This window comes from Gavia stellata, chromosome 2 (assembly GCF_030936135.1).
Source record: "Gavia stellata isolate bGavSte3 chromosome 2, bGavSte3.hap2, whole genome shotgun sequence".
NCBI lineage: Eukaryota > Metazoa > Chordata > Aves > Gaviiformes > Gaviidae > Gavia > Gavia stellata.
In genome coordinates this window covers 109,193,125-109,216,739 of record NC_082595.1, presented here as the reverse complement: position 1 = coordinate 109,216,739, position 23,615 = coordinate 109,193,125, and the positions used below count along the sequence as shown (strand labels likewise).

The following is a 23,615-nucleotide window of genomic DNA, read 5'->3' as shown; positions in this document are numbered from 1 at the left end:
CAGCAGCAGCGATCAGATTTCCCCTTCATTTTTGAAGGTCTATTCTGGCTTGCTGGTAGTAACGAGTGTAAACGTGTCCCTCTAATTATTGTGTCTCTATTCAAGCAGAGTACTTTGAAACTCTGTGCTCCTTGCGTTTCTTGGATGCAGTCTGCTTTTGCTTTTTGCAGGCATTTGTGTACCCTCCTCGCACACTCTTAATACCTGGGAGAGAGATGAAGAGGGATTCTTCTATGCTCTGTGCTTTGCCGGTTGACTTTTCTGAGATATCAAGATCTCAGAAGAGATATCTCTTGATATCTCTTGTTAGATAATCAAGGTCACAGCCCAGCTTTCTTGTTTCAGCATGAACAACAAGGGAAAAAAAAAAATAAAATTGAGGGCTGCATGCTGAAAAGACACATTTTTGGAATTCATTCTAATTAGTCTTACAGGGTGCTTTAAACATAATAAACTTCTTTCCAAAGGTGGGAAGAACTGGGGCATGGTAAGCAGGGTCTTCAATGGATGACTAGAAGAACAGGAGTTGAGAGGAGTGGTGGGTCCCAGCAAGATGTGAGATAGGATCCTGCAGACACCGAGAAAGGCTGGCGATACAGCTTGCAAAGCCCTGCTCTCCTTTGCCTAAGACTGAGCCCTAGCAAGCCTTGCAATTAAATTTGTAATGAGACTGCAGCAGGATAAACAGCTGTCCGACTGTGCTCTGTGCTGGCACAGTCAGAGTGCTCTCAGTGTGGCTACCGGCATCGCTCTGCAGGTCTACCAGGTAGATGTGGCTCTAAAAACCAGCTCTGTTCCCTTCTTAGGGTAACCTTCTTCTCTGTCTCCAGGTTGTGGTGGTAGTGAATGATGTCCTTGCAAACTGCTCTGGTTCGTGCTCTTTCCATTTCAGCCAGGAATTGACACCCTTAGTCAGTGATGTGGAGTATTCGTCAGGTAACGGGGCTTTGCGTCTGAACAAAATGGCAAAAACATTGTTCCGTGAAAAAGATCTGCCAGATGCTGATGATTTTGTGTGTGTGTCTGTGTACTTCTTCAGAAATTTCTGATTTTATGGAAACTGCACTTTCTAGTGGGGCACTTGTGATCAGCTCCAATCTTAAAATACATAGCAGACATGTTTTTACATCCACAAGAAGATGGTAGAGGCTTAAAGGGGAGATAAACAGTGGTAATCATAGTGCTTAAAGCAAAAGGTGGCTCTTGGCTCAAGTTTTTTTAAATAAAAGTTTAAGAAAAAAATTAATAGCTGAAGAGGGACAGGCAGGAATGGGCATTATGAGGGACAACGAGAGCTCATTGGTGGTGTATTTTTTAGGACATCCTGATGAAGATGGTAAAAACTCTTAACTGTTGGTTGAAAGTAAATCCTGGGCATTGCTACACCAAAATTCATCAGTCATCTTGTTGATTATATTCCTTCAGATGATGGGTCCCAGGCCACAGTAGTTATCAGGGGAGCTGGCTTCACTGAGGAGAAGCCAGCTCTGCAGGTTGAAGTGAACAACACGACTTGCCACGTCATAACATTGAATCGAACTGAAGTGGTTTGCCAGATGGAGAAGCTGCCAGTCGGAGTCTACCGGGTGACACTACTGGTGAGACCTTATGGCTTCGCACTCAATGCCAGCACAGCAGAAGGCATCTTCCTAAGAGTTGAGCCAAAGCTTGTAGCTATCGAACCTTCTACAGCTTCAGAGATTGGTAGGTCTGAATGCCAGGCTGGCTCTGAGGGGACATCTGTTTCTGCTTCTTGATTTTCATGATGTGTTTCAGTTCTTCCTTACTTTGACTACCAAGGTCTTCATCTGACAAAAAAGACATAAAAAAGGCATATTGTGTCCCAAAGCACTGGGGCAAGTTTCTTACAAAGAGTGACAGACTTTCTTTGGTTCTTTGTGGAGGCAATCAGTTTCCTGACTAGTTTTGTTTGAGACTATTAAGTTCAAGTGCAGGTATATTTATTCCAACAACCTAGAAGGCTATCAGTGTTTCATGGCTCATCTTCCCATATCCATTTGACACATAGCTTTGTAGTATTTGGATTCATCTGGCCTAACTGTGAAATGGCTAAACTTTGGTTTGATCTCAGTCCAGTTGAAGTGAATTCATATTCTGACTGATAAAATGGAAAACTCATCTGTGTTTAGATACAAAACTGAGAACCTAGAGAAGTTTAAACTAAACTGAAGCTCTTTCCATTCCCATTACCTTTCCTCTCCTTGAGAGAGAAGGGGAAATAAAGGGTGAATTTATTCCATACCTGATATTCTTACATCTTACCTAGACATTCTTAATTCCATACCTGAATCCAGAGCTTGGAAAATTTTCCAGAGGACTCTGGGGCCAAAGGACCATTATGTCTCTCTCATCTGCCCTGTATGTTACAGAGATGAGAAGACTTCACCTGGAAGTTCCTGCAAGGTGCCTAGCCAACTGTGGCTAAGCTGAACCAAATGCTGTAAAAAGGCACCCTTTCTTTTTGGGAGAAGGAAGAGTCTCCCCAGTACAATGAGAAATGTGGAGGATGCTCTTGACACACCTGTTTTGCGTAGTAAGGACCAACGGTCTCAGCATATGATTTATTTTCAAGCAGCTGGGAATGCATCTAGAAACAACATGACCCAGGTCAACTCTGACAGTAGAAGTTATCCAGATTTTGTCTGGAAACCTCCTAGTTTCACTGCTTGGGGTGCTTTGAGTTCATGTTAACGAACATTGTTGAGAGCAGGAGCACTGCCCTAGGTGCAGCATGAAGCTAGCTCAGCCGTGGGGTTGGGAGAACTGATTATGCTATGTTCGGTCAGCTTGGTGCAGGCAGAGGAAGGGAATGATGTTCTGTGAACCTCTATGTGGATGAGCCATGGGATGGTCTTGGGAGAATGTAGGGTTCCTAAGCTGAAAAGCAAGAAGTTATGGCCACCTCTTTTCTTTATGTTTTCTTAGAGTGTATGGCAAGAAAGACATTCTAAACCTTTTCTTTCCTCTTCTTTTTTTTCTCCTCTCCTGTGGGAGGGTCATATAGTACATAAGGTTGATACTCACTGCTTTAATTAATTAAAAAAACCCCAAACCCTAAAAGAAAAAAGCCGGCAATGGCAAGTTTTAGTGCTTGGGCCTTGCTTCTCATTTCCTTTGCTGACAATCCAGTTCTCCCAATTACAGTGATCTGTCACTCATTAAAAAGAAAATGAGTATAATGCTATCTTACATTACATATGCCTTGAACATTTATAATTGGAAAGAATTACAGCTTCCATCTGTGTTTTTAATTTCTTCCATTTAAAATACCTCTCTTCAATCTTATCGTAAAGTGCACATATGCAGTATTTCATTGCATATGGATATAAGTGTAGATATCAAAACTTAAGAGCATCAGTCTTTACACAACACACATGGATTTTGTACTCTAAATCTGAGGCTCCTTATCTGACAGCTATCACATTAGACAAGTGGCTTCAGTTTTGAGTTCTTGCTGTTTCTGGCTCTGCAAACTTAACGTTACAGGAGAGGCGGCATCTTGCACTTTGCTGCATCAGGTCCCTTTTGTGAAAATATCACTGGTCTCAGTGGTTCTGCGCTGGGAATTCCCCGTGACCTAACTCTGTAAGCGTGGGATGCCTTTTTAGAGTAACTACCATGTTCCAATGGATGGAAGGAGCTTGCTCTTAACATATCTGATATCTGGTTTTGCTGCCAGCCAGAGAAAATCTAGAAGATTAAACTTCTAGACTTCTCTGGTGCTTTAAAGAATTAGCAGGAAATGATGCTTTGAGGAAAAAGGTACAAGGGACTCTGCCATCAATATATGACTTTACCGTAGAAGTTTACTTGCATCACACGTGAAAAGCATCATAAAAGCTCAGTTGGTTTGTAATATAGCCATACTAATACATATATATAAACACAGCATTAATAACGTTCCTGTCTGAGCAGTCTGTCTGTCCAGCCATAGTCCTAAAACTCTGCAGTACTGATAACTAGAGCAAAGAGCTGTAAGTTTCAAGCAAATTTCCTTTTTTTCTTAAATTTGTCTCTGAACCGCATCAAAGAACAAGGTCTGGGTTAGAATTGCCATTAATGTCTATTCCTGTTCTCTTTCCTGTTTCTCTTTGAAATGGCCCTGAATCTTCTAGTCACTTGAAAAAGCAGAGGGGCATCTTGGCTCTTTGCATTGGAATTGGGTGCTGCAGAAAGATCAAATGCAAGTCTGACTTGTGTTGGGTGTGATCCTGCATGTGACTGAAGAGGCTCAGCTCTGGCTGGCACAAAGGAGAGCTGAGGTTGCTCAGTGCTTCACAGAATCAAGCCCTCCGTGACTTTCCTCACAACTCTGCTGAGTCTCAAGCCCTGCCAAGTCCCCTTTCTAACCCAAGTTTCCTAGACGCATGCTACAGGCTTTTTTGACAGCAGGGTGCTTGGCAGCTATTTGAACTGTGAAAGCACCTGCTGTGTTAAGCTCATTTTCCATTCTCAGTGCATCTTCCTTCCTTCCTTATTTCATTCTTGGACTGGGGATCTTTCTAAGGTTGAGATCACAGGCCAGATCTTGCCGGCTTAAATAAATATGTTATTAAAGAATAAACCGAGAAACAAACCCAGCCCTCCTGTATCATGGGCACGAATTCAAATAATAGGCAAGAGGATTTCTGGTGAAAGAGAGGAAGTTAGGCACAGCAAGGTGGAAGCAGATCAACTGAGAGACAGTACTCCTTTTTGTAGTCGCCTATTAATAACAAATCCTTTGCATATAAAATATCATTCCACATCTTAAATGTAATGGAATAATTGGTTTTGTAGGAGGACTGAGAGTGGCTCTCAAGGGGATCAATCTGGAAGGAATAAACTCGGTGTTGTTTGGATCTCAGCCTTGCCCAATTTCGGAGGATGACCAAAATTCAACAAGAATTGAATGTAAAGTACCCTCCCGGGTAAGAAGCCACATTTTTTGGGGAACAGTCAGCAGCCTACAGGCCTTTCTATGTTTTCCTGACCTGACCTACACTAGAGGAAGGGCAAACGGTAGCCCATACACCAAGTCTTGGCTGTGGGACAATTTAACATGGACTCCGCTGACAGTTTAGACCAGCTTAATTAACAATGGATTGATAGGTAATTTATGAAAACCAGTAAAACAGTGAGCAAAAAAATCCAGATTGCATCATCATTAGCTAAGCCTCACATAAGCAAAACTGGGACTTCGAACTCCAGAAAAATTGCCCATCTCCACTTTCAGTTGTCTACTTTAAACACGCCTGGAACAATTGATCTTGCTCACATTGTTGAATTCTCTTCAACTCCAAATCTTCTATTTTACATCCATATCTCGTCTGGACGTTTTCTGTGTGTCATGCAAAAACACGCCTAGAGATTGTTAGCAGCAGCGCTCTTTGCTGCACAGCAAAATTATACCCAGGATGATGTTAATTGTTTAAGCGCAGGGTTAACTGTCTATGCCTATGACTTACCACTGTTTAATTTACTAGCACGGATATAGCAAATGAAAATCTGCATTGTCTGGGATTGTTTTAAGGTTTATAACTCTCCACAGATGTCCCTTTAAAGACAATGTAACTGTATGCATTTAAGTAGAGTCCGGTTTATACACAAATTTTTTCAGTCCCCATGTGCCTGACTTACTAACTATGGGAGATGCAAGAATATAGGGAATTTTTTTTTTATTAGTGCATTATTATCCCTGACATTTTCTTCATTTCTTTTTCTAGGGGACAGAAGATGCTGCTGTCCGTGTGACACTAATTTCTGGGTACCTGTCAACAACTGTCACCAACTTGTTCCAGTACGATCCTTCCTTAAACCCTGCTGTTGTATCACTGAGCAGAAACAGAAGTGGCATAGCAGGTGAAAAGGCTGCAGTCTGCTTAAATGCAAATTGAAATGTATTTGACATCATCTGTAGAAATGTTGCTGATGGTGGTGGGGCAGAGGAAATTTGGGTTTATGGAGTTTGGTGATCCGACACTGTTTTTCTGTTGTTTTCTTTTAACTTGTAGCCCCCGTGTTTCCTGCTGGTCCTGATCAGTCCTGGTTGTTTTATGTTTCTCTAACTCTGCCCTGAAGTTATCCCACCCATCCTTTCTTGGTAACAAGTTCAGCCATGACAAGTGAAATGAGCTCTAGAGAATGTCCTTCTCCAGGATCTCAAAGGGTTGATCATAAAGCACATCATGGGCATTTTGGCTTGCTGAAAGCAGAAAAGAGGCAACTCTTGTTTTGCTAGTTCCCATTTCCAAGCCCAACTGTTTCTTTCAGTTTGACTTTGTGATCCTTTACTTTAGAATATAAGCATAGACTTCATGGACTTTGTGGGGGCAAAATCCCAAGCAGATCTCATGGAGCATTTAGCATTCCTGTCTTTTCAAAGTTTCTCTTTGGGGTTGGGGTTTTTTTGCTCGTTTCCCTCCCCCCCCCCCCCCCCCCCCAAGGCTTTGGCTGGTCATTGGGAATAGAAGGCATTAATGGTGAATGGTGGCCACTTACAGACAAGTCTTTTAGCAAGAAGGTTTACTATGTTTCTGTGTGGCAACCAGACACCAAATTCCTATATCCAAGAGAGAGAAGAAGGAAGATAGGAGAAAGACGGACATATTCCTGCTTTCCTACCCACCCCACCCCCATTGCTCCAAGGATGCAATCATCTGATTATTTTTCTCTCTCTTTTTGCAACCTTTCCAGTGCACACCTTAATAAAGCTCCCCCCCCCAGCTCTGCAGTTTGGCTCGACTTGGTGGGGGATTCAAGGAGTTAGGTGATTGCCGGTGACGAGATAGATGCACTTCTTGCTGCACGCCTGGTATTTCTGTTCCTTTCCCCAAATGCCCTTGTCATTTTCTATTACTCCAGAATGCATAAATAAGCAAAAACGTCCTTTATCATCTGAATATTATTCAGATACCATAGCACCAAGGGGAGATTTTTCTAGCCGCAGGCAGCCCAGGTGCAAGGAATTCCTTAATGTTATAGCGTCTTGTGAATGGTGGTGTGGCTGAGTTCAATCTTCTATTCAGAACCTCCACGGCTTTGGCTTTTAATATAATTTTCCTCCTATATAATAAAAAGAATAAATAAATTACACCAATGCCTTCCAGGCTTCTAGGATTAAGCTGACAATTGACCAGGAGTCCAAAGAGTTCACGTTATTAATATATTTAACTTCGCAGGCTTTCAAACTTTCAAACTTTATTTGACTCTTTGCGCATGCAGAATTGAAAAGTACTGGCTTCAAGACCTGCTTAGAGGAGCTGGTAGATGAGGGGAGTTTTGCACAGACTCTCCTGCTTCGTGAAAGGGAGAGAATTCTTCAAAGCTGAGGCTGCGGTGCTGAATGCTAACGGGGACCGTACCTGCTGCAGAGGTGATGCTAAAGCCAAGTGACCCTGGCCTCTGCTTGGGAGACGAAATTGCTACTCATATCTGAATCTCTAGTAAGGATGGACTAACCCATAAAAGTTATCTTGTCTTAGTCAAAATGGAGAGTGTAAAGCAGGTGAGCTGTTCTTAACTACTGTCCCGTGTGGCTGGGATAACCATGCCACGCGCAGGACTGCTTTTAAAAGGGAGTGAGCTCAGTGAAGAAGAGGAATAGGCAAAAATGAAGCTGCTCTGGGACAGCTGATCTTCACCAGCTGTTCTGGAGCAACTCCGTGGGTAGATGAGTGTTTTGGGCTGGCTGATTCAAGGGGATGGTAAAGAGATATTAACAAATTTTGCTTGATGAATTTAGGAAAGGGATTTATGTAACATGGTGGTCTATGACAGCAGGGAGTTGGACTGGAAGACCCCTTCTTGTCCTGTTTATTCTTGCGTCTGTGCAATTGAACTCACCCCTCTTCAGAGGAGACAGGAGGATGAGATTCACCTCCTAAACATGTCTCTGTGCTGTTGCTTAGACATCTTGCAAAGTCACTAAAGAGAAATAGGTGATTCTGTGGTGGGATTCACAATAGCTCTTTTGGATGTCTTCCTTACAATAAGATGAATCGTGCCATAAAGGCTTCGTTTCGCTTCACTGGCTACAGATATAGTGCTGTCCATGAAAATGCCTTTATTTGGACTGATGCATAGCACCCTAATTTTTTAAGCTATTTCAGGAGGACTTTAGGTTATGAAATGCCCTTTGCTGCCCTTGTCCTTTTCTATTACTGTAGTATCCACAAATAAAGGAAGGTATCCTCTATCATCTGAATGTAATTTGGCTCACAACAGAGCTTAAATGGGAGAGAGACCCATGTTTCCTGAAAACAAGGTGCTTTGGAGCATATGTGAGCATCTGACTTTAGGTACCCAAGGAAATTTTCATTTAGCTGTGGGAGGCTCATGTTAGATAGCTCCATAGTGCTGAAAAATGTGGTCTGGATCATTTGTCAGGGGTTTAGGAAAAATCCCAGAACTCCTCCGTTCCAGTTTATGTGAGCCTTAGAAAGACCAGATTTGGCTCTAATCAGCTGCAGGTATTTATAGGATAGATGTTTATGGTAAGGGAGCATGGATCCTATCCTGGGTGTGTACCAGCAGGCTGAGAGTGGCCGTAGATGGTCATAGCCAAGTTGACTGTGCTAACGTCTCAAGACAACTCTGGTGGCTGGTGACCTTATCAGAGACAAGGAATGAGTAGGATACAGAACCACTGTGGTCTTCTAGTTTTTGTTGTGGGCTGATGGACATGACTGGACCTGTTCTGGCATGATGGCACTCCGTGCTCTTCCTCGAGCAATGGTTGCGCGTGCTAAAATAACTGTTGCCAGAAACACGGAAATAATTTCATCCATTCTCCTCTCTGCAGGGGGCCAGGAGCTTCAGATTGGAATATCCCAGTTTGCCAGCTACCGAGGGTCAGATATCAAGGTGCAAATTGGGGGCTCATGGGCACAGATCCGGGCGCAGACAGACCGTGGTGTTAATGTGACGCTTCCAGCCTTGGCTGCAGGACGGTACAATGTTTCTGTCATCATCAATGGCATTGCTATCGCTTCAAACAGGTGTGTGAATGCATGTACTTTCCTTGAGATATAAATTTCATTCTCTGTCCTATTTGATATTTTAGGGTTAATCTGAAAAGAAAGGTAAAAGTTTTCACAAATTCTGTACCTAACGGTGAAATCTGCAGTGTGGTATAAAATGATGAATAATTATCAAGGCATTTATTGATCTGTGGAACCCAAGTCAGCAAACTGCTAATGCTAGTCAATTAACTCCCCTTGGATCAGTAGGAGGCAGGAGAGAAACATTTTAGAAAAAACAGTTGATTTGATGAAAAATGCATATTCAGGTAATCAAAGGTATTCACAGATTCAGGTCAAATGCAGATAAATCCTGCTGTAGGAAAACAGCAGAAGAAAAGAAACACTTTTCATGAGAAAAACAAAAGCTGGTTTGAAAAATAAAAAAATGCTTTGTTTGGAGAATTTTTAAATGATGTTATTTCCATCTCTTAAGGTGACACTTCAAGTTCATGCCTATATAAATGTAGTATAAATGAATTAAAAAGTGGGAGAAAACCAACCTGAAAGTGGGATGCAACAATGCATTCACAAGCAACACAGTTTTGCTCCTCAGCCACGCAGCTCTCATCCATGGCAGCTGCTAGGAATGATCCTGAACCAATGGCACTGGGGAGAGGGGAGCTGCTTTCATTGCTCACGAACCACCCTAAGCTGCTTATTGCATTAATTAACTTCAGAGGAAGGCCTGTGGTCAGTGGGATGACACGCAGGGATTCATCCCATCTGATACTGGAGTCTGTTAGCAGCACCATCACTTTGTCTCCAGGGACAGAGAGTGGAGGGAGATGGGTCATCCCAGGAGACAAATCTAATTTCTGGTGGGCTGGATTACAGGCTTGGGAAGGTCTACTTCTCTAACCCGTCTTTTTAGGTTAGGTGGTGTTTTTGAAAGGAGGGTGATGAGGAGGAAAAACAGATGTAGGTGGGACAGAAGCAGAGCTACACCCTTATCTGAGTGGGCTTCAGGAGGTCTGGACTTTCTCTTGCTGCATTTACCTCCGTTGTCTGGTGGGAGGATGTCAGGAGGGAAGGCAGCTGGGATGTCTCCGTGGTGCACTTGCATCTCCTGCCTGTGGGCATAGCTACATTGAGACCTGTTTGGCAGAAAGCCCCTCAATTCTTGCTTCTGTCGATGGACAACTCAGTTGTACCTCATGGATTGAACTTGGCCCACAGGCTGCCACTTGATAAGATAGTGTTTGTAATAGGTGTAGCTCAAATCACATGGAAAAATTCGGGGTGTGGGGTGGTCTCGTCACTGTGGCATTGAGCAAAGGGGATGTGCCAGGTGGGTGTTTGACCTTCCAACCTTGAAGGAGTTGTAAGAAATCATAGTGCTGCAGCAGGAGTGAAAAATCAAAAAAAGTCTCAACCCCCCCCCAAAACCCTATCTTACTTGTGTTTTGCAGGGTTGAGCCGTTAATCCAGTACCTCTCCGAGATCTTCAGCATAGAGCCGTGTTGCGGCTCCTTTCTGGGTAAACAGCGTCCGTACATCTGCAGCCACTTATGGAGGTTAAAGGGATCAAGGGCACAGTTTTCCTGCAGGAATGGAAAGGGCATCCCATTTCACATCAGTTTAAATGAGGGTGTTTTAAATCTGTGACCCTTTATTATGCAGACATCAACTGGCAGACAGCAGCAGTCTGGAAATGTGGGATTGTAGTGAGCATCCCTCTATCTCGTTGGCTGGCTCAGGGCTCCCTCTGCTTTGAATTTGATTTCCCCAAGTGTTTGCTCATGTATCCTTGCATGTTTCCTTTGGGAAAACAAAGCACGCCCACCTGACTCATCTGTGCTGTTTCTTTCCGTTGTTACGCCTCCATCTTTCAAGGCTTTCTATATGAAAGTTAGGTGGAAAGCAGGGTACAATTGTGGTTTGAAGCAAACAATTTTAAGTGATCCCAAAGGGGACGTTAATTTTTGTTAAGTTGAAAAGACAAGAAAACCCATTTTTCAATGTTAATTTTTATCAAAAGTGAAATATTTATTAATCCCATAACAAGCTTTTAAACATTGGAAATAATTTAAGTGTGCTTCAGAGCAAAATATCACTGAATTAAAAAGAAAAGTTTTACTTTAGATCTTAAAAAGCTGATTCGGGGTGGTTGATTTATTTTGTCATTTGGATAGGTGGGGGAGAGTTGAATCCCTGTAGTGAATTTTACACGAGCCCTTAGAAATGCTTTTATAGAAGACAGAGAAATTCTTGTGTTGCAACCTCAGGTCCTCCATAGATTTCTCTGCCAGGCTCACAACACATTTAAAGATACAAAAATTCAGAGGCTTTGTGGTACGTGATTAGTTCAATACTTTGTGAAGTGCCCAAGCCTTGAAAGACGAGAGCGTGGATAGAGCCTGGATAGCAAAGGCTATCAGTTTTGAAGATTAAGCTGTACTTAAAAAAAAAAAACAACAAAACAAAACCACCCACCCTTCTTTTCATCTTTAAGGGTAAATTGAAATTTAAATAAGAGCTGATAAACTCTTTAGCTGTAGTTTTATGGCTTAAGCTGACATAGAATCTCATCACCGCAAAAAGCACCAATCCTTTCCCCCCCTTATCTCTGGTCTTTCGTTGTCTCTAACACTTGTGTGGCCATCTGGATTACGGATTTGAGCTCACTCAAAAGAAACCCCACTATGAAACAACCTATTTTTCAGCCAGATCATGCGAAAAGGAAGGGCACGGGCTTAATGGGTAAAGAGGGTGAAGCAAGGCAGGGCACTGGGAGTGCCAGTACTGCAAACTAAAGGAAGATGGAGAGAGGCTTCAGCTGGCTTTAAGGGAGGCAGTTCTGGACTTGGAAGCATGGGATTAGGCTGGGAATGTTGGAGGGTTTGCATCTTTGTCTTTATCACATCCTAAAATCGAGGCTGCTGCTTCTTCAATGCTGCTCTTAGCACCCTAGGAGGCAGTGCTGATACTGCTGCTCTGCAACGTTATGTGAATCGAGATATCGGGATTCAAGCTTATTCCAGAGAATTAGCACCTACTCTCAGTGGCAAAGGTGGTAGCAGAGCCTCCCAAGGCTCCTCCTCCTGTCAATGTGGAGAAGATGACTCTACTGCCATGTCATAGAACAGCTGTGCTGCATCAGACAAAAGATGGCCTGTCTCCCAGAGTGACCCAAAAGTAGGATGGCTTAGGAAGATTTTATCAGTGGAGCAGTGTATGATGATACTTTTCTACAACAGCCTTCCAGCTTCCAACACTAGACACAAGGACAGCCTCAGCCAGAGGGCATAACTTTGTGTCTAACTCTTCCTGAATTGCTTTACCATATGAATGACCCAACCGGTTCACCCCGAGAATCTGTTTACCCATTTGCTGTCATCTTCTGTGGTCTTACGTAGATGCCTAGGGAATAAAAACATCCAGGCAACCCCAGGGAAAGCAGACAGCCTGCCTTCCGCCAGCCCATGCATGGGAAGCCCTGGTCAGAGTTGCCTTTGACAGTGCGGGGGGAACTGCTCTTCTCTTACTGTTCTCCTCATCTTAAATGGTGCAGACTGGGAGCATATAAGTAGGGGCAGGCTGGAAACATTCATCAATGTATCCGCTCTTCTGGTCAGTGAACTCCTCAAGGGCAAGTGACCCTCAGCGCATGGCAAATCTGGCACTCTGCCTGAGTGGTCGGGCAGACCTGAAGATTGAAGGAAGGTTTGTGGTTCTGGCTTTTTGTTTGAAAGCAGTCGTACTGCATCCTACTTCCCTGTGTGCAGCAGGACCAAACCATCTCTACCATCTCCCCACCTGCCTGCATAGACAGTCCCATTCCCTGAAGAGTTCAGCCTCTGTTTACTCTCGAAGGTCCTCTCACAACAGCTTCCTCCGGTTCTGTGGTGGCTTGCTGCTGCCATTTGCTGCCATGATGGTCCCTGGCTATCTGACACCTTAGCATCTTGTCCACATAGGATTATCTTGATGCATGACTGCTAGGTGTCTTGTTCCAAAAAAGGACTTAATTTCTTCTTCCATTTGACCTGGCTAAGACTGTCTGCCATGTTTATCAGCTTTATCATGGTTTGTGATTGTTCACTGACAGTCATTGATTTCTTTCCTGCATATAATGTCCTCCCCCCTTGTTTTGTTTTACTCCTAGGTGGAACACTGCTCACAATCGCTGGGATGGGCTTTAGCCAAAATCCTGCCCTGGTTTCTGTTTCAATGAACAGGCAAACCTGTATGATCACTCACTTGGCAGAAGAGACAGTTTGGTGCCTGACCCCACCAGCTGCTAATTTGTCCAATGAAGATTCACAAGACATTTCTGTCAGAGTAAACGTAGTCATCAGCAGTACATCACTTCAACATACTCTTTTTGGAAAAAGGACCCCTACCTTTAATTACCAAAGAGCTTTGACTCCTCTGATTACCGTTGTTGAAATGGAAATCATAGATAGCAGCCTGCTCTTGAGCATCCAGGGCATAAACATCACCGACTCTGTGGCTAAGCTTGGACAGAGTGAATGTGAACTTGAGTTTCAACGTGGCAACAAGTCTGTAATGTTTTATCAGTGTTCTTTGCCACTGAACAGCCTGGAACCTGGGACTTTCCCCATCCAGGTTATCCAGAGGCAGCTAGGATATGCTCGTGTGACAGCAAGGCTGAAGGCCGTTACAATAACTCCACGGATAACCTCCATATTCCCATTGCAAGGATCAATTTGTGGTGGGGTGTTACTCACTATATCTGGTATTGCTTTAAAATCCAGGAGGAATTTGGTACAGGTCAGCCTGGAGGGTAATTATTCCTGTGAGATCCAGAACTCTGATAACAATGCCATTAGTTGTATTGTCCTTCCAGGGGTCCACCCTTTGCATTACCAGTGGTTGGCTGAGGCATCCTGGGCTCTTAATGTCACAGTGACTGTCAATGGGATCAGCAGTGTCTGCCTTGGAGACTGTACACTCCACCTTCACGAGCAGTGGACCCCCCTTGTAGAACTGGTGACCTGGGAGATGAATGGGACCTTCACCTATGTGATGATCAAAGGACAGAGGTTGGCATGGCCAAGTGACAGCCCCGTGGTACACGTGAATAACCAAGCTGTCTGCAGGGTAATTTTTTGGAACGAGACCAGCATTGAGTGCCAGACAGACTGTATTGCCCCAGGGGAGCACAACGTTTCCATATCCAACAGGAAAAGTGGGCAAGCTTGCTTCAGAAAGGCGTCCAGCGTTCTCACCATCCTGCCTCGGGTGTACTGGTTTTACCCGCAAAACTTCAGTACCAACGGTGGAGGCCTGCTCACCTTAGCAGGCTCGGCACTGAAAGGAAAGAGAATGACTTCTGTTCTCATTGATCATCACCCTTGCCTTGTTCTCAATGTCACCTGTGTAGCTATCCAGTGCACGGTGCCGCCAGGTAATGGGACTAGGACTTTGAGTCTGAAAGTAGACGGCATCTCCTATTACCTTGGAAGAATAAGTTACAACGAGGAGTTTACCCCAGCTTTCCTTTCGCTTGTTGCAACTGATCTCCTTTTAACGATGACCGTATCACGGGTCACAGAGATGGACACCGTCTATGTATTTGTTGGAGACTTTGCTTGTAGTGGCGTCACCATCACTCGCTCTACTTTGCAGTGCTTAGCTCCTCTGCTCCCTGTTGGCGAGTACCGTGTGCTGGGTCTGGATGTCCCCAGGGGCTGGGCTTCCTCCAACCTGACGTTCACCTCTCAGCTGATGGTGACAGCTGTGCATCACAACTGGGGTAAGTCATGAAAACTTATTGTAGCTCCTCCATGGCATTGCAGTATGAGGGACTGTGATGACTTGGTTTTTTTGGCATGAAAGCAAAAATTATGAATTAAAAAAAATACCCTTGTTGACAGCTGGCTGTTGGGCTTTGTCTAAAATCCCATTTTCTGTCCTTTCCAAGGTGGCTTGAACGGAGGAGCGGTTTACCTGCGTGGAACTGGGTTTTCCCCAGGGAAGACTCTGGTCACAGTCTGTGGCACCCCCTGTGAAATGTTGGGCAACACGACGATGACTGACCTGAGCTGCCTTGCCCCACGCTTACACGGTCAGCTAAGACACAAAACCTGGCTTTGTGTTAAAAATGTCCCCTAAAAACCTATATTGACCCAAAAGTGGAGGGTCCCAGTGTATCTCATCCCAGGGGAACAGAGAGCAGCAGCAGCCCTGGTGAAAGGAGAGGAGCTAATGCAGCATTGACCTGTTTTTTGAGCTCAGTCAAAAGACAGTTGCTGTCGGGGAGTTTTTGCATCAATGGCCATGGGCTTTGGACTTGATCTGCTGTTTGATGTAGCCAGAGCTGCCACAGGTTCTTTGTGGGTGTGTATGAGATGTGGCAACTTGTGGCAAGTATTCCTTGGGAAAAATGTGGCACACAAAATGTTCATGAAGGCTGTAGGGTCGGGAACTCAGGCACCTCTTGGCCATCAGGACTGGCCTGGTGGGTTGAGCTCCCTTAAATGTCCTTTTCCTGTGGACCCATACATTTTGTATTTTGGCTGTATGGTGGGACAGCTTCAGTGGGAGGAAAAGGGTGAATGACTGGGAGGGTGAATGAATGACTTTGGCCAGTGTATGCTTTTGGGAAGCTGGAGATGAGGACTTGAATTCCTTGAGAGGAAGATGAGATCATCTCACAGCTAGAGCATCCTCCTTAACTGGAGAGAGGCAGCACAGCAGGGAATGATGCCATGATGCCTTGTGCTGGAGCACAAGTCTGATGAGGAGCGGCTGAGGGAACTGGGGTTGTTCGGTCTGGAGAAGAGGAGGCTGAGGGGAGACCTCATCGCTCTCTACAACTACCTGAAGGGGGGTTGCAGAGAGGTGGGTGTTGGTCTCTTCTCCCAAGTGACGAGTGACAGGACAAGAGAAAATGGCCTCAAGTTGCGCCAGGGGAGGTTCAGGCTGGATATTAGGAAAAAGTTCTTTACTGAGAGAGTGGTGAGACACTGGAATAAGCTGCCCAGGGAGGTGGTGGAGTCACCATCCCTGGAGGTTTTTAAGGAATGTGTGGACGTGGCATTGCAGGGCATGGTGGTGTTGGGTTGATGGTTGGACTTGATGATCTTACAGGTCTTTTCCAACCTTAATGATTCTGTAATTCTGTGATCTCCAGCTCTCTCAGAGAGAAATAACCCTGCCCCAATTTTGGAGGAAAGTCTTACAACTGGGCATTTGCTGGGTGTCGTGGTTTAAGCCCAGCTGGCAATTAAGCACCGCACAGCCACTCACTCATTCCCCCCAGGTGGGGTGGGGGAGAGAACCAGAAGAGTAAAAGTGAGAAAACTTGTGGGCTGAGATAAAAACAGTTTAATAACTACAGCAAGAAACACCGCGCGGAGAAGCAAAGCGAAAGAAGGAATTCAATCACCACTTCCCGTCGGCAGGCAGGTGTTCAGCCATCTGCAGGGAAGCAGGGCTCTATCACGCGTAGCGGTTGCTCGGGAAGACAAACGCCATTACTCCGAATGTCCCCCCCTTCCTTCTTCCTCCCCCGGCTTTATATACTGAGCATGATGTCATATGGTATGGAATATCCCTTTGGTCAGTTGGGGTCAGCTGTCCCGGCTGTGTCCCCTCCCAACTTCCCGTGCACCCTCAGCCCACTCGCTGGTGGGGTGGGGTGAGGAGCAGAAAAGGCCTTGGTGCTGTGTGAGCCCTGCTCAGCAGTAACTAAAACATTCCTGCTTTATCAACATTGTTTCCAGCCCAAATCCAAAACACAGCCCCATACAATCCAAAACACAGCCCCATACTAGCTGCTATGAAGAAAGTTAACCCCATCCCAGCCAAAACCAGCACACTGGGACAAGACATATTTCCTCCCTCCCATACTGGCAGCACAGAATTAGGCTCCTAATATCTGCAAAAGGCAGGATTGTAGACTTTTAAATCTCATCCTGAGACATACACCTTTCCGCAAACGCTAAGCACAGAGCTCCTACCTTGGTGCTGTGGCATCGCAACCCTTGGTAGTGTAAGACTTCATCCCCTTCATAGCTCTGGTGCTAGGAGAACATCCTAAGATCTATGGAAATATTTGCCATTCTGTGGCCATTCAACGATCCATCATCCAGGTGACCAAAGATCCATGGCCTCTTCTCCTTTCTGGACCTGGAAGAAAGGTGGCAGTGAGAGTGTCCATCAGGGTAAATCGGCAGGCTTTTGCTGAAAGGTGTGTGTAATCTCCATCCTCCAAAATAGTCAGAAGGTGACGAGATTAGTTGCTGAGAAACCAGTCCGATGCGAAATTTAACATTCTTTTGAGCAAGGGTTGGGATGACAGGCATCCAGGAGTCCCCTCCAGTCTCAGTTATTCCAAAATTTTGAAGTTTGTTCTTGTGGTTTTTGAATGGTTCCTTTCCTCATCCATGAGGAACACCAAGAAAAATAAAGGGGGTGGGGGAAAAGGCTTTAAAACCCAAGCCCAAGCACACAAAAGGAGACACCGAGAGGTTGTAAGGGTTTAGTTTTCTTTGTTTTAAACAGGATCCGGGCACAGTCAACAAAACTGCTTATTATTATTTTTCAAACAAGAAAAAAGACATGGTGCTGGAATGCTGGAAAAAAAAATCAGAGCACAAAACCAGGAAGTCTGGTTATTGCAGGAAGAATAGCAGAATAAAATGTAATCAAATTGATCCAAACTGTGAAAACATTAATAACTCTGTTCAAAATTCACTGAGTGGTAGGCGACAGAGGGAGCCTGGGGAAAACCATCTTACAGGAGGGACCACATTGCTTATTATTGACACTAGATGTCAGCAAGTGAATGCTGATTGCTGCCCACTTGCTGATGATGAGAGGATGCAAAGGATGCTTTGCCTCACTAACCGAAGGGACGCAGGCACTATTGCTTTGAGGCCAGTTACAAGACAACCCCTCTCTCCCCTGCCGTGGATTTTGCAGTGTGCAGCCTTGCAAATCTCACCAGCAAAGTTGCAAAAATGTTTCTCTGTCAATGAAGTATTTACAAGAAAATGTTATTTTTTTTATATTTAAAAAACCCCTAATCCTTCACAGGCTGCTTAAATCTGTGAGTGTTTGCTAGGCTATTTGTACTCCCTGAGACAGTTGTATTCAGCCTGTGCACATCTACATGTGGCATCAGTGAATCTGTATATAGAGCACGATGCTTTCCAGATGGCTTTCCTCTAATATTTAGGGGATTGCACACCCCCACCGTTTAGGGCATGAGTGGCTTTATTAAGTGCAGTTAGTCCAGTCTCACCTCGTGGTTTACATGCTGCTGTTTGCCCGGGGAAGTTTGCCACTTGGCACTCGCGCTTCCAGTGCTCAGACCTTTCTTTCACAACCTCGTCCACGTGGGAGAGGTGGCGAAGCGACTTTGGGGATGCGGGACCACGAGCCGTGAAGGAGATGGGAGGGATAGGTCTGTGATGCCCGAGGGGCCCCTTTGGTGCAGAGGCTGGTGCGGCCAGGTTGGACGCTTCTCTGACATTTCCTGGCGTTGCTCGTGGACCGGGTGATGAGAAGTGAAGAGTTCAAGCTGCATTTCTTCTGTTGCAGCATGCTGTGAAGTGGAAATGCCTCCCCTCTGGCACTGTGGGATGTCAGGTGGCAGCTTGCCACCCTGGGGTTCCAACACTAGGTCATGTTGTGTCTGGTCTGCTTAAGATTAGAGATGTTCACGTGGGAATCCCTGAGCGGTCCGTCTAGCTTGTGATCAAAGCTAGGGCAAGGCTCTGCAGGTAGGAAATGTGACTTCTTTCCCATTTAACAGGCAGTTTTCTAAGACATGAGGAACCGCCGGTCTCAGCAGGATCCATCCATAAGCCTGCCCTACGGGGTCTTCCTTAGGAACGGGTGTTGAGTGGGGTTGCAGCAAGGTTTTGGTTTGATCATTGACAAGAGCTGGGCACACTAAGTACTGAAACATGTTTAATCCAGAACACAAGGAATAGGAACGCAAGCCTAGACTATTTTATGAAAACTGTTGTCTTTGGCAAGCTGCAGAAAAATCCAATCAGAACACAGCTAAAATTTGAGTTTCACCCTTAAAGTTTAAGAAAATTAATAAAAATAAATAAAATTAACAAAACTGCGCTCCCTTCAAGGAAAAACAAAAAAAACCCAAACAAACCCACAAGTCTTTAAAGGTCTGGTAAAGAGATAACTGCCTTGGTCCCGAGAGCTCTCCCCTTCTTTTGTTCCTGCTTTGTAACTCGTGTCGCAGCGCTGTTGATGCGTGTAAATACAGCTGTGGATTCTGTTCAGCTCAGGTTAAATTTACAGAACACATGCTTAATGTCTGTGGGATTGAATTGTGTTCCTATGAAAGATGGGAAGGCTGGTAGGAAGCTTGAGGCAGGTGAGAATATAATGGAATATTCCTATTATGTGATATTAGGGTAGGTCGCATATATAAATTTTGCAGTAAGCCTGTACCTGAGATCGTATGTTTGACATTGGGGTGAGGGCAAAGAGGGCACCTCTAAAAGAAGGTGAACTGATAAGAAGATTAATCAGGGAAAAAGCTGAGTCTGATTTGCCTGGTTGCATGGAATAGCAGGTCTGGCTTTAGGGATTTGATGTAACAGCACTTGGGATCTTTGTTAGAGAGTCCTGGTTAGTCAGATTTCATTGGTAAAAGTGGATGTTCAGGGAAGAGGATTTAGATTAAAGGCTAGAAATGAAATGAGGCTGGTTTAAAAGGAAGAGACATGGCTTGGTGGAGCTCTTCGTATGGGGCAAGAGGAGAGTGAGGAATGAGTTTTGGTTACAGCAGTGCAGATGTACCAAGGAGATGCACTGAGCTAGGACCAAGGGGGACTATAGCCAGGGAAATGGGGTGATTTGTATGAGTAACTGCAGAAGATATGAAGAGGACGTGTTGTGGCAATTGAAACCTGAGTAGAAGCGAAGGCATCTGATGTTTATTGTGGAGATCAAACCAAAGGATCCAAATGGTCCCTTCTGTCCTTCAAATACAGAAATGAAATTAAGAAAGAGGAAAAAAAAATGCATATTGATTACATGGCAGGAACGTTCTGACAGTGAGATCTATCAGGCGGTGGAATAGATGCTTGCAAAGTCATCTCCTGGGACTTCTGAAACCCGGCTGTGCGAAATGAATGTCTCCTAGGGAGCAATTCTTCATAGGCAGAGGTTGGACTTCATGACCTTAACAGGTCTCCTTTTTTCCTCTCCCTTTGCTTTCTGTTTATTTCTTTTTTAACCTTTGTCTTCCCTGCTAAGCATATGTTAATGTCACGCTCTGCGCTCCGTTTTGTGAGCGGTGGATAACTGAGGATGTGTGGTTTGGCACTGGGACTCCTTGGGCAGTTGTTCAATCAAGCTGCAGCTGCCCTTGGAACTTCTGTAGGTTTTAACCTCATCACATGTCCGGCAGTTGTTATTAAACAGCGACCCAGAACAAAGCCCTTGTGCTGAGCATCCCAGGATCCTGGCTTAAGCCAGAGTATTCCTCAAAGACAGGGTTGGGGCCGGTTGGTCCCTAACCCATTACCAACATGCAGAGATTTGGCTGCCGTTGTGTCTGATCTCAAAAGAGAAGCCGTGATGGGATGAATGCATTCTTCTCAGTGATGGGATTGTATTACGTGTGATTAGCAGATTTCATCTTTATAGGGAACATAAAGAAGCTTCATCCTGGGGTGTGAACACTAACCAATTAAACAGGGAGAAGTATTGTGTCCCAGAACGGACAGACTACTCTTTTAGGACATACTAAGTGTGTTGCAATCTTTAGTTGATATTTTTTGTTACTGTTGCGGCAGGAGATAATGGCACCAATAATACCAAGGGATATTTGAGTTTAATGGTCAGAGGAAGGAGGATGAAAGGCCAAGGCTTCCTCCTACCTACAAAAAGTATTAAATCCTCTGGGAGCAGGGGAATAGGAGGGACCTCAGAGATCCCCAAGGAAAGAATGCGAAATGGACATCTCCTTGAAGAGTAGTATCTCCATCAGATGGACAGGAGCTGTATAGGGTGGAGATGAGGTCCCTCCCTCTTTCCACTTAAAAGAGAGAGAAAGCAGTCCTAGGTTTGATTCTGGGGTGTATAAATTAAGCAGGGTTTTCTTGCATTTTGCTTCCACTGATCTCTTTGTAACCACGTTCTTTAGCTTAGATTTTATAAATGAATACCTTCGTTTGCCTGGTTTTATTTAAAATTATTTCAGCACTTGGCAGGCCTCATGTTCCTACAGGCATGATAACATTGAGATGAGGAGCATGTCAGAAATGCCTGATTTCCACATAACATTTTTGGGGTATTCGAAGGGTGACAGGCTGTTCTTCTGCTGAACTCTATGGGCTGTGCAGAAAATATCTTCTGGTGGCCTACGTTAGCCAGGCAAGTTCTTTGACAGCAACAAGGTATCAAGGAAAATATTCATGTCCTGAGGTGCTGTGGGTCTAAAATAGGGTTTGGCTGTTTTTCCATCTTGGAAAACTGTGCCATGTTCTTTTCTAGACCACAAAAGAAAACCGAAGCCTCTTTTTATTAGCTTGGCAACTTTTTGTTTTTTCTTAAACTGTGGAATGTGAATGTAATCTTCCTTTGACCACCCACCTTCAGAGGGTGATCAAACACTGGAACAGGCTTCTTAGAGAAGTGGTTGATGCCCCATGCCTATCAGTCTTTAAGAGGCATTTGGACAATGCCCTTAGTAATATGCTTTAACTTTTGGCCAGCCCTGAAGTGGTCAGGCAGTTGGACTAGATGTTCGTGGTAGATCCCTTCCGACAGAAAATATCCTATTCTATTCTGTTCTTCTATTCCATTCCATCCCATTCCATGTGGTAATGTTGTTCTAGTTGGTTATTCGTCTAAGGTAGCTGTACATTCTCTGTTACCACATCAGTTTATCACAACCTTTTGTGTTGCTAGTAGAATAGACTAGAGAAGCAGAAGGAGCTGTTATACCCTATTACAAAAGGGGAACAAATTCTGTCCGCAGGAAAGCTGTGGATTTGTGGAGGAAGGAAAGGGCAGTGCCATCGCTGCTTGGATCTCCTTCATTTTGTTAATTTTGAGTTCTCAGCCTCTCACTGGCTGAAAAAAACCCACCATATATGCCATCTCTTTTGGAGAAATTCCTGTCATGAATTGGTTGGGCTGCAGGTCATTGCAAAGGCACATTCTTGGTAGTATTTAGTCCTCTTGGATGGTATTCATTTGGCAAAACACAGATATCTAATGCCACTTAAAATGCCCTTATAACGGCAGCCTGGCCTCCAGGAAGACACAAGGCTTTTGTGGGAACTATAGGACACCTCAGGGGGCTCTAGACATAATTTCTGGACAATAAAAGAAAAGTATAGGCATGGTGCCATCATTCCTTTAGGCTTATCTGTCTGTTACTTGTCTCTCTCATGTTTATATGTAGGTCTTTAAGGAAGGGATTGTGTTTGGCTGTGTTTGAACGGATGCTGAACAAGAGAATTGTCACTGGATTTGGGAAGGAAAGAGATTTAGCATAATGCAAAATGTGTGAAGATGTGGGTAACTTTTTTCTTATTCTAAATCCAGAGAAGAAAAATACAGAAAAATTGTGAACTGTCTCTCTGAAGTTCAGAGCAGATGAAATGCTAGGTTTTAATATTTCAAAAAATACCTTAAACATTAAACAGTTATAAACTTTTCAAAAATACTCCATATGAAATAATAATTTTTAGCAAAAAGCACTAAATCTTTTAACACAAGAAATGTAGCATTTTTATATTTTTACCATTTCTAAAGCCATTTTCAGAATTGTGTAGGAGCAAAGACATTCTTTGACAATGACACTTTCCCAGCAAACAAGATACCTTTTGAACAAACTGGAATTTAAAAAAGCAAACAAAAAACCCCTTTCTTGGTAAATTGCACTTCCGATACTTGAGGAACACTCCTGGATACTACAGTGCAGAGTGTAATACTGTCCACAGACCTTTTCAGGAGTTCATTACATCTGTTTGATTAGTTCAGGATTAATGAAAATTCTCCAAAAGTCTTTACATGCTCAGGGTTTTAAGAGAAACGGTTTTGATCTCTGGCATGGTTTAATGCTTAAAGGATTCCTTTTTTTAAATTATTAAATTATTAAAACCAAACATTTCAACTGATCTGAACTTCAGTGGCAGTTCGCAATTTTTTTTATGTAGCATTTTTGTCAAGGTTTAGAATAAGAAAACCTAATTTTTGTTCACACCACTTGTTCGTTAAACACACCTCAAAGCGAAGCAGCTGCTCCCGTTTTACTTCCGACCACATCAATGGAGTCAAACTCGGACCAAGTGTCTAGTCACACCCCGGTACAAAGCAAGGTGGGAGATGCTGGTTCACACAAGCTCCTCGGAAGCTCTCCAAACTGTGGCAATGCTTTCATGAAACCTGTTTCTGGATTTCAAAGCTGTGATAGACCGTAAGTTGTCACATCTCTCTGGCAAAAGATTTGTGCCTTACGCCTGATCTGTAAACCATGGTCTGTCTTCCCCAGAAGAAATGTCCATGCTTTTATTTAATCACTTATGTCACCCCCTCCCGGATAGAGCAATTTGATCCCAAAGACCATCCTGACGCTCAACACACAAAGGAGGTTGTATGCTTGCTCACACAAAGCAAGAGGGGCTGAAGGAG

The 23,615-nt window shown here is 44.2% G+C and overlaps 1 protein-coding gene across 1 annotated transcript in view; it reads left to right on the top strand.

The window, feature by feature from the left end:
- The window catches only part of PKHD1 (PKHD1 ciliary IPT domain containing fibrocystin/polyductin), a 267,464-nt gene that overhangs the window by 33,737 nt on the left and 210,112 nt on the right, over positions 1 to 23,615 (top strand). The window contains exons 25-32 of the mRNA XM_059831956.1: positions 831 to 936; positions 1,426 to 1,704; positions 4,801 to 4,931; positions 5,727 to 5,862; positions 8,804 to 8,999; positions 10,433 to 10,500; positions 13,129 to 14,742; positions 14,911 to 15,054. Of these exons, the coding sequence (XP_059687939.1) occupies positions 831 to 936; positions 1,426 to 1,704; positions 4,801 to 4,931; positions 5,727 to 5,862; positions 8,804 to 8,999; positions 10,433 to 10,500; positions 13,129 to 14,742; positions 14,911 to 15,054 (2,674 nt within the window). The remainder of the gene's footprint in view (positions 1 to 830; positions 937 to 1,425; positions 1,705 to 4,800; positions 4,932 to 5,726; positions 5,863 to 8,803; positions 9,000 to 10,432; positions 10,501 to 13,128; positions 14,743 to 14,910; positions 15,055 to 23,615) is intronic.